This window comes from Stegostoma tigrinum, chromosome 11 (assembly GCF_030684315.1).
Source record: "Stegostoma tigrinum isolate sSteTig4 chromosome 11, sSteTig4.hap1, whole genome shotgun sequence".
NCBI lineage: Eukaryota > Metazoa > Chordata > Chondrichthyes > Orectolobiformes > Stegostomatidae > Stegostoma > Stegostoma tigrinum.
The window spans coordinates 83,521,054-83,532,509 of NC_081364.1; the positions used below are offsets into that span (position 1 = coordinate 83,521,054).

The 11,456-nt window shown below is 42.5% G+C and overlaps 1 protein-coding gene across 1 annotated transcript in view; it reads right to left on the reverse strand.

The window, feature by feature from the left end:
* LOC132210172 (uncharacterized) overlaps positions 1-2,571 on the reverse strand; it is a 36,148-nt gene extending 33,577 nt beyond the window's left edge. Inside the window, exons 1-2 of the mRNA XM_059649590.1 lie at positions 2,517-2,571; positions 1,085-1,158 (exon numbers count right to left, since the gene is read on the reverse strand). Coding sequence (XP_059505573.1) covers positions 1,085-1,087 — 3 coding nt within the window. The 5' untranslated portion in view covers positions 1,088-1,158; positions 2,517-2,571. The remainder of the gene's footprint in view (positions 1-1,084; positions 1,159-2,516) is intronic.
* Between the last annotated feature and the right edge of the window lie 8,885 nt (positions 2,572-11,456).

Below are 11,456 nucleotides of genomic sequence, written 5' to 3' on the forward strand. Positions count from 1 at the left end.
TTAACACACTCCAGTTTGTGGCTATAAGTTAGTTCTAGTCATGATGATTGTTAATAATTTATGAAAAACATGACAGTTATTTTCACCACCCCCACTACACTACATCAAGGGACACAATTCCTCTTCATGACTATATCGTTGCTCTATGTTCATCATGGATGTAAATTGGGTGACTATTCTATCTCAGTCTTAAATTGAAAAGAAGAATTTGCACATGTCGCTTCCTTAATTAATACCAATTAGAAAAGTTTGAACAGATCTCTATCCTAGTACACAGCATACTTTTGTTACTCCATTTGTCTTACAGTTTGCTTGCTGAATATCTCAGAACTTAAACTATATTTTGAGAATTCACAGGAATAAGGTCTCTTGAGCTTGCTCCATTGTATCACATCATGATGCATTTCTCTCTTAACTCCATTTATCCATTTACCGTGAATACACTAGCATAACATAAATGGCAGTCTTGAAGTTGTGAATGAACCCAACAGAGTCCAACTTCAGAACCTCCAATGGACAACATTTTTTGGAAAAACGTCTGTCGCCAGATTTCACACCCATCGGACGTAGCTCGGATTTGAAAAGTGCAGCAATAGATATTTCCTGACATAAACAGTCAGTGATTATCACAAAAAAACCCAGCTTGTCTGTTCCAAAGTGACCCACCTTCGAAAAAATAGTCACCATTATCACACCACATCATTGGGCTGTGCTCACATGAGCAAGAGAGAGAGAGACAGCTGGTGATTGTTTAACCAGCATGTCAGGCACGGGGAGAAGTTGATAAGGACAAACCCTCATGGTCAACACAAATGTTTATTTACTCTTTCAATATCACCTTGCTCTTCCTTAGAACAATTGAAACTTTAAAAGGCCAAGTGAGCAGATGAGAGCATCAGCCTTCAAACATTTCAGCTCCCTCAAAATAAAACGGGACAAATCTGTGACCAAATATATAAAACATCTTGCACATCGTGGAAGAATGTGCGAGTGAGTGAGTGTTGGATGGTACATAGGAATATGAAGAATAAGTAATCAGGGGATTGGAATTTGTTGTGTGTGAAAAAGCAAGGATAGTACATACCATTTTTATTCTGAGTAGTATGACGGAAATCTGACTGCTTCGGCAAGCTGACTGACCGGAAACAACAGTCAAATCTATAAGATAAATGAAAACATCATGAGAGACCAAACCAAATTCAACATGTAAAGAGAAAGACTGCCATAAAAAAATTAAATACTGGACCAAAAAAGATAAAATGCTGACTTCAGTGTAGTTACATGTGTCCATGATCTGTTTGATCTTCTGATATCATGTTGCTCTTGCTCAGAAAACACAACTTTAAAATCCTAACTGAGCCAACATGGACGTCAGGATTCAGACTTTTTAGGCCACTCAAAATAAAAATTAACAAAGCTTTCACATCAATTATGAATAAAAATCACTCTACACACCCTGGAAGCACTGTCTCAGAATCTAAAGGGAGTAACCCAGAGTCAAAGCAAGGGAGGCTGCCTTCATGCAGGATAGGTTCACCAAGAGCAGTCTCTGGCATTAATACAGGGTAATGGGCTCTGCCAGATGGACACCCAAGGCAGTCAGCTTCTCAGAGTCCACACATCTGCAGTCCAGTGAGTGGGACACAGTCAGCCCAGTGGGAGACCGAACCCGGTGTGGGGAGTGGGGAGAAAACAGCTGGGAAACTGTAGAGACATCAGTTAGATGTCGGGTCACCTATTGCTCAGTCTGTCAAGGTCGCAAAAGGGGGCTGCCACATCAGTCCTCATTGTGCTCAGTGATATTACACTGAGAACTGTCTGACTCCAGGGTCAGGCTGCTGTCATTGATGCAAGGCTGACAACTACTACTTTTCACAGGTGTCATGGGCCGCTGCTGTTTTAATCTCGTCGGATACGGGAGGCACGGTGGCTCAGCGATTAGCACTGCAGCCTCACAGTGCCAGGAACCCGGGCTCGATTCCAGGCTCAGGCTGACTGTGTGGAGTTTGCATATTCTCCCCGTGTCTGCATGGGTTTCGCCTGCGTGCTCCCACAGTCCAAAGATGTGTCGGCTAGGTGGATTGGCCATGCTAATTTGCCCGTAGTGTTGAGGGGTGTGTGGGTGAATGGAAGATGGGTCTGGGTGGGATGCTTCAAGGGGCGGTTTGGACTTGTTGGGCTGAAGGGCCTGTTTCCACACCGTAGGGAATGTAATCTAATTTAATATGTCACTGATGAATATGAGCAAATGGAACAAAGCAGCAGGAATATTTCCAAGATAACAAAGTGTGGGGCTGGATGAACACAGCAGGCCAAGCTGCTGCAGTTCCCTGCTGTGTTCATCCAGCTCCACACTTTGTTATCCTGGATTCTCCAGCATCTGCAGTTCCCATTGTCTCTAAAGGCAAATTTCCATGTGAGGTCTGGAATAAGTGAGTCGATGCCTGACTGAACACAGGGAGACAAGGAACTGGATTGAAGCTTGTGCTTTGTGAAAAATTAATGATAACTCATACCTTTCAGAATCAAAGTGGGTTGGAGTCTGAGGAATGAGAAAGGTGAAGTATCGTCAAACCTAAAAGACAAATGAAAACACCATAAAAGTAAAAACCAAATTCAACATGAAAAGAGAAAGTACAATCACACTTAAATACTAGACCAAAAAATATGCTGACTTCAGCCTCATTACATATGTCAAATATTCATTTGCGCCTTCACTGTCTACTTGGTCTTCCTTCAACAATTTAACATTTTAACTTGTCAACTGAGCAGCCAGGACATCACCCTTCAGATACTTCAGTTCAAAATGAAACTCAACAAAGCTTTTCTCTAATCCAACACCTTGAACATCTGGAATGATTTCCCAAAGGGCCTTTTTCATCTAAATACTATTTTTTGGCTGCTGTAATGTAGGAAAGGCACTGGTTAATGTGCAGAAAGCACGTTTTCATGAATAACAATTGGTAATGATTAGCTTTTCCATTGAAACAACATTCACTGAGGGATAAATAGTAGATGATTTATACGGGAGAATTCCATTCTTGTTTTTTTTGCGAATTGTTGTGATAATGGGATCTTGTGGTCATCCGAGATGAACATTTTTCCTGCTAATATCACCTTCAGCAAAGACCAGAAGAAACATTTTGCTCCATCAAAGAGCGGACACAAAAATGTGGCCAATATAATTTTGGTTTTGGCAAGTACTGGAACCATTGCGACCCACAACATACACGCATTAATTCAATCGGGTTACCCCAAATTCACATCGTTTTTCCAGTTTTCCCGTCTTTGAAATTCGTACTAAAATCCAATTTCTTTACAAATAGTGCCCAGTATATATTGAATTCAAATTACCTCAAAACTCTTCTCACAACCAACAGTGATACCACGAAGGTATTGCTCCTTTCCCTCCGCTTCAATTAGTGTTAGTTCTAATTACACTGATGAGGGAAAGAAAAGAAATAAGCGATGCGCACTTGAAACTGCAGAGCTACAATACTGCAATGTTCACCTCACGTTGTCTCAACATGAAGTGAGGACACACAGCAGTTACTGTTTATTCTTGTTTGTGTTTATGACATCACAGGCAAACCATTGTGATGTCAGTGGGCTTATTCTTTTTTAAAGAAAACCTTCCTGAGAAAGAACACAAAACCTGTTCGAGCAGTTACCTGCTGTTTTCCACTTCATCTCCATGTGCGCGGTTGTCATGTCGGGAGGGCTTGTTTGTAAACGCGGGCATCATGTCATGGATGCAGTTTCCCATCTCCGCCATCTTCCCTGAACAGCCTTCCTGGTATATTGCCCATGGAGGTGAAGGCACCAGGAGGCCTGCCCACATGTGACCAATATGTCTATTAATTTATTTGGTGGCCAGACTGGCTGGTCAGCTGTCAAGAGGATGGATGGTCTCATCTGTCCTGAAAGTCCATGAAAAACATCCCTGAGGTTAACTTAACCTTTATATTCACCTTCGAATCCTTTGCACTCCTCTCATCACAGTCACAACAACACTTACTGTTATGTCCTGCATGTTCACCAACTCTCTATTCATGCTCATACATTACCTTCAGTTCCAGAGCCCTTATCTTATCTATTAGCCACCAGTGTGACACCCTACAAAATGCCTCTTGGGAATCCAAGTGTTATGCAGCTGTTGGTTTCCTCTTTGCGACCTCACTTGTTTGACTATCAAAAAGGAATGAAATTGTCAAACATGCATGGCCCCAGGGTGACCTTGAACTTACCTGCAACTGCCCTGTCTCCATCATGGAATGTCTTCTTCTGGATTGACCATGTTGATTTAATCAGATGATACGATTTTTGTTTTAAAAGCATTGCTGAAACATACTTAATGAAGAGACATTATTAAGCACTTTCCCAACTGATTGAAGTAATGTTAACTGGCTTTATTCCTTATTTTTGTTCCTCCTTCTTTCTTACATAGCAGCGTTACAACTGCTAATTTCTACTGAACTCAGACTTTTCCAGAATCCAGGATGTTTTGGTAAATCAGAAACCAAAATATCTACGATGTCTGAAGCTGGGCTCCAGGGGTATTCAGTTTCTTGGAAGGACTGACAAGAAGGAGGAGGTAGGTCAGCATTGCTGGTTACGGAATAAAATTAATATGGTAATGACAATGGATATTAGTTCTGGTGAAATGGAGTCTGGGTACAGTTTAGAAACATCAAGGGACAGAAATTGACAGTGGTCGATGTATATACACCCCAGTTAACTCGTGTGGTAATTTTAGCAGAAGGCACTAAACAGGAAATTGAAGACACCAGCAGAAAGGGAGAGCTCTAACTATGATGAAAGGTCACTGACTTCAAGAGTCAGGTGACTTCAGTCTGCATAAAGATTGGGCAAAGCAAATCAGTTATCATTGCATACAGGAGGAATTCCTGACGTACTTTTTAAATTCATTCACGGGATGAGGGCATCACTGGCTAGGGTAATATTTATTACACATTCCTAAATGTCCAGAGAGCAGTTAAGAGTCAACCACATTGCTGTGGGTCAGGAGTTACATGTAAGCAAGAATGGCAGTTTACTTCCCTTAAAGGACAACAGATTCATGCTCATCATTAGACGCTTAATTCCAGGTTTGTATTGAATTCAAATTCCGCCGTCTGCTGCAACGGGATTCAAACACAAGTCCCCAAAGTACTATCTGGGTCTCTGGATTAAGTGTCCAGTGATAACAACCTCAGGCCATTGTCTCCCCAATGAAGTGTGTGCTGTGCGGGTTTCTGGGTCAACACTTTGAGGAACCAACAAGCAAAACTGAAGTTTGAGGTGGGAAGACTGTGTCCATGCCCCCTCGGGGAAGTGACCCTCATTTTCACCCACAGAAGGAAACTAACAAGGACACCTTCCACCGAGAGTGCCAGAGGCTTTCGGAGAGAGCAACCCCCAGAAAGCAGAAGTTCACTCACTTGGCTCTATTGTCCCATTCCAGACTCCAAAACTAGAACCTATTCACAGCAACAAATGGAAGTATTTGATGGATGCCCTGGGTTTGTGCTCCTCCCCCATTGCTCACCTACAGTTTTCCTGCTTCACCTTGTACTTCCAGCCAAACATCACTGATGTCAGCTGCTTCCTGCCATTCCAAATGCTGCTCCTCAAGTGGAAGGACAAACAGCAATGTGGAAATTCAAACATATTTCCGGCCTGTGGAGGAAATGATACTGTTATAATTTCAGATAATTTTTAAAGGGCTCTTTTTGACCATTGAAGCAGGGGATGCACAAACACTATCACAGGCTCGAACTCACAACCACTTGTTTCTGAGACCAGTGCTCTGACCACTGAGCTGTGGGGCCAGGCACAGAGACAGGGAAAGAGGGTCTCATGTATTGGAAATAACAAAAGAATAGATAACTGGAGACTGTTATATATCAAGACGTAACAAAACCGAAACAGAGCAGAGGGGCATCATGTGCAGAAGGTTGGGAGAATGCAAGGCCGAATCAGACAGTGTCCTGAGTGCCATAAACTGATCTTTCCTGCTGGTCCAGAGATTACGATTCAGTGCCTTTACTGTCGTAGCCTGTTCATGGTTATCATTTAAAGTAATAAATCTGAAATACTGACTGATCTTGAGAAGGAGAATTATGTCATTGATCAGTCAAAATCGATTCACTCCATGTTACAGTTCCACAGCAGCAATGCCAGCTGAAACTGCCTGATGTGCAATCAGTTTAAAACAAGAATAGAGGGGAGGTCAGGAAAAGTGAAGTGCCATGGTAGTTTGTGAGAGGTGACTGGAGGCCAAGTGGAGCCAGGTTCAATGTGGGTGTTGAAGACCAGTCTTCACTGTTACCCTGGCATACAGATCACATTGGATCAATCACACAAGGATCCTCCTTTGTGTGTTGTCCTTTGCACATCACAACTCGGGTCAGTGCCTTGAGGGGCTCGGATAATTTTAATTTTGAACATCAGCCGGCAGCAAAATGACATGACAAACTTTCCCTAATATCAGTACACCCGGATAATGAAGGCCATCAGTTTAACTGGGACAACATAACCGTAGTAGTGCAATCCAAACATAGCCACACATGGGAATTCCTAGAGGCATGGTTCTCAATCCATAATGCAGTCGGCAAACAAATAGAATTGGACCCCATATGCAACCCATACAGAACAGAATGCGAAATGACAGAAGTTGCCGGAACAGACCGGGCAGTATAAATTTCAAGTGGAGGAGAACAACATCGCTTCTTCGGAAGTCTCACTCATGACGTTACCTTGCGTGGTGACGAAAAGTCTGAACGAAAACAAGCCAGCTGGGCGAGCAAGTTTACAACTTTACTTGTTATCTTTACCGTTTGATGTGTGGCTCAGTGTCAGTCTTATACACACAGTGTTCTAGCCGCTTCTCCTGCTGTACACAAGGTTTCCCAGCAAAAGGCAGCTTTGTGTGGAACACATGCAGTTTCTCCTGACAATGGGTACTGTTGCCATGAGCTGGGATATGAAATATACAATGAGCTGAAGTAGCCCCACACTCAAGTTACTCATTTACCTTTAAATTTCAATTTTCAATTTCCAAAACCCAGCAATCCATTCACTTAAGCTGCTGGGAACCTGACAAAAACAGCGTTGGCCAGACATTCCTCTTCGGGAGTGTCTGTCAATTTGCAAGGGTAGAAAAGCTGTCAACTTCACTCGAGTGAGAGAGGATACAATATTCCAAACTTCCAATTCAAAATCAGATGCCGTATCAATTACACCACTGGCTCCACACGTCTTGCTGCAGCTTTCATCCTGTCGATTGCGATGTAATCAGGGATACTGGCGGAAAACCCATTTGCAAGGTGAATATCCTGCAAAATAATCACCGTCACTGCTGCACTTCAACGTTCTCCACTTTGTGAAGTGGTGAATGTCACTGGCAAACGAAACACATTAGCCCTCACATGCCTGCTTCACTGTCACCTGTTTCTTTGCCACCTGTTTCTCTGCTGGAACTTGCCATTGCTTTGTTCACAGCCACTGCAAAGTTCTGCCTTGCATTTTTTAAAATTAAATTATCTCCTCCCAACTTAGAAACATCCCCTAGTCTTGAAATCTCCCATCCTTGGGAAATGACGACCACAATTCATACTATCTACATGTCTCATTATTTTATGAACTTCTAACAGGCCGCCTCTCAACCTCCTAAGCACCAGCAAGAAAAGTCAAAGTCTATCCAACCTTTCTTTATAAATCAAAGATTCCATACCAGGCAACATCCTGGTAAACCTCTTCTTAACGCTCGCCAGCTTCATGATATGCCTCCTGTAATTGTGTGACAGAAACCGCACATTGTATTCCAGAAGAGGTCTCATCAACATCCTGTGCAACCTCAATATGACTTCCCAACTCCTAAACTGAAACAATTGAGCAATGAAGGCTGCCGTGCCAAAAGACTGTTTAACCACTGTCTAAATGGGATGGAAACTTCAAATAATCATGTACCTGGATCCCCTAAGTCCATGAGTAGGCACCTTAACAGTGAGAGAAAGTCTGAGGGAGGATGAGGAATAGTTTTGAATTTCTTTGACCTCACATCTGAAGAAATTTATTGTACACATGCAGCTGAATAAGTTCAACAATTCATACTCCGTGAAGAACTATAAATGAACCTGAAGATTTTTCAATTAAAAAGTAAAGTTAGACCCTCTCGAGTCAGAAGGAAGCCATCGCTGTTCTGTTTCTGAACTTCTCTCACCCAACAGGTTCTGCAACATGTCCATATGAAGATGGATAAGGGAGAACCAGTGGATGTAGTGTACCTGGACTTTCAGAAAGCCTTTGATAAAGTCCCACATAGGAGATTGGTGAATAAAATTAGGGCACATGGTACTGGGGGCAAAATACTGAGTTGGATTGAAAATTGGCTGGCTGACAGGAAGCAAAATGTAGTGATAAACGCGTCCCTTTCAGAATGGCAGGCAGTGACCAGTGGGGTACCACAAGGTTCAGTGCTGGGACCGCAGCTGTTTACGATATATATTAATGATATAGACGAAGGCATTAGAAGTAATATTAGCAAATTTGCTGATGACACAAAATTGGGTGGCAGTGTGAAATGTGAGGAGGATGTTATGAGAATACAGGGTGAGTTGGACAAGCTAGGTGAGTGGACGGATACGTGGCAGATGCAGTTTAATGTGGATAAACGTGTGGTTATACACTTTGGTGGCAAGAACAGGAAGGCAGATTACTATCTCAATGCAGTCAAGTTCGGTAAAAGGGAAGTACAACGAGATCTAGGTGTTCTTGTACATCAGTCAATGAAAGCAAGCATGCACATACAGCAAGCAGTGAAGAAAGCTAATAGCATGCTGGCCTCATAACAAGAGGAATTGAATACAGGAGCAAAGAGGACCTTCTGCAGCTGTACAGGGCCCTGGTGAGACCGCACCTGGAGTATTGTGTGCTGCTTTGGTCTCCAAATTTGAGGAAGGACATTCTGGCTATTCAGGGAGTGCAGCGTAGGTTCACGAGGTCAATTCCTGGAATGGCGTCCGGGACTATCATATGTTGAAAGATTGGAGCGACTGGGCTTGTATACACTTGAGTTTAGAAGGATGAGAGGGGATCTGATTGAGGCGTATAAGATTATTAAGGGATTGGACACTCTGGAGGCAGGAAGCATGTTTCCGCTGATGGGTGAGTCCAGAACAGAAGACACAGTTTAAAAATAAGGGGTAGGCTATTTAGAGCAGAGTTGAGGAAAAACTTCTTCACCCAGAGAGCGATGGATATATGGAATGCACTGCCCCAGAAGGCAGTGGAGGCCAACTCTCTGGATACTTTCAAGAAAGAGATAGATAGAGCACTTAAAGATAGTGGAATCAAGGGTTATGAGGATAAGGCAGGAACAGGATACTGATTGTGGATGATCAGCCATGAAAGTAATGAATGGTGGTGCTGGCTCGAAGGGTCGAATGGCCTACTCCAGCACCTATTGTCTATTCATTCACCATATCCAGATACACGAACGTTGGATCACTCTCCAAAGGTATCAGTAACTATTGCCAATCCTCAGTTACATCTGGAGAACTTGATGTTTGACCTTTCTGAACCAGTGCAGGTCATGTGGTGAAGTCGCACTTGCAATGCTATTAGGTAAGGAGTTACCAAATGATCGTGAAGGATTAGTGATGTTTTCCAAAAGAACAATTTAAATGTTTTCACATTTTTGATTCAATCCAATGATCTGACATATTACACAAGGTTGTCACAAAACAATATTTGATACCAGGTACTTATTAGGACAAGTGACCCAAAACTGGCCAAAGAAGTAGGTTTCAAGGAATATCCTGAACAAACAAGGGGACTTTGAAAACCAGGGATGTTTAGGGAGTAAATTCAAGAGCTTGTGGCCTTAGGAACTGAAAACATAAAAAAGGTGGGAGTTAAAACCAGAAATCCACAGGAGGTTGGAAGTCAGGGAGAACAAATGTCTTGAAGGAAAAAGCAAAAGGACAGTAGATGCTTGAAAGTTGTAACACAAGCAGAAATTGATGTAAAACTCAGCTTATCTGGCAGTGCTTGTGGAGAGAGAGAGCAGCATTACTGTTTTGTGTCCAGTGACCCTTCTTCAGATATATCTCAGAGGGGTTTGCAGCTGGACGGACTATCAAACGAAAAAGTGGTGTGATACCAAAATTTCAAAATAAGGATATGAATTTCAAAACCTTGGTGCTTTGCCACTGAGAAAATGTTTATGTTAGTGAGCACAGAATGGCAAAACTTGAAGATGTTAAAATCGGTGAAAATAAACACATGGGCAGCAGATTTTTGGATCAGTTCAAGATTTCAGGGAAGTAGTATTAAGAAGCCGGCCGGGAGTGTGTTTGGGGAGTTAAGTCGAGAGGTAGCAAAGGAATGGATGAGAGTTTCAGCAGCAGATGACCTGAGATGCTGTTGAGGTTGAAATTGTATGTGGTCTTTGTGATAATGAGTGTGGGGGTGAGTAATGTGGTTAGAAGCTCATCTTGGGGTGAAATATTGCACCCTGACTGTGACCAGTGTGTTACCTGCCAGTTACCAGGGGCAGGGATGGAGTCAGTGGCGAGGGAGTAGAATTTTGCTCCCAGCCTGGATTGACATTTTTCATTGTCTATTTAAATGTGATCTATACCCCTTTTCAAACAAGAACGGACTTGGCAGCAGAACTAATTGGTGAACCAACTGTCAGCTTTATTGAGACAAAGTGTGGAGTTTATCTGTTATGAAGTAAACTACAGTGACAAACTCAGACAGCTACTTACAGTTGAATGTGGATTATACTGCTTAAGTCAATAACTAGGCAGTAGAGCAGTGAAACAACTTATTGGAGTTTCTGCAGCCGCGGTCTTCAAACTTTTTCTTGTGTTGGGCTTTTATCTTCTGATTCTCGTTGCTTTCCATTGCACAGACCTTTCTTGAGAATCTCTTTTCTGCTTGTTCTTTTTTGATTAACCTCCCTCTCTGCCCAATCACAGTTCATATGAACAACACTCACCCCACTTCACCACGTGGTGTTCTTCATATTCATAATTATTCTCTTTACATCTTACCTGAGGACTGCTAGACCTGTATTTATTACCCTTATTTCACCGCTATTTCTCTATTGGCTGACAGAGCGGTATCAAGAGTATCTTTAGCTTTGAGCTGCCGGAAGCCTTTTCAATCGCGACTTATTAAAAAATAACAAAAGAACTGGGATGTTGTCAATCAGGAACAAAAACAAAGTTGCTCGAAAAGCTCAGCAGGTCTGGCAGCATCTGTGAAGGTAAAAAGACAGATCCAGTTTTCAGTCTCATTCGTCTCAAAATGCAACATTGCGACGACGTTCATTTGCTTCCAACAATAACACAAAGCACTGCGCATGCTCCAGCTCACAGTGAAGTCTGGCTGATTGATGTCAGTGCGCGACCAATAGGAGTACAGGTGTATAGAGATAATGGGAA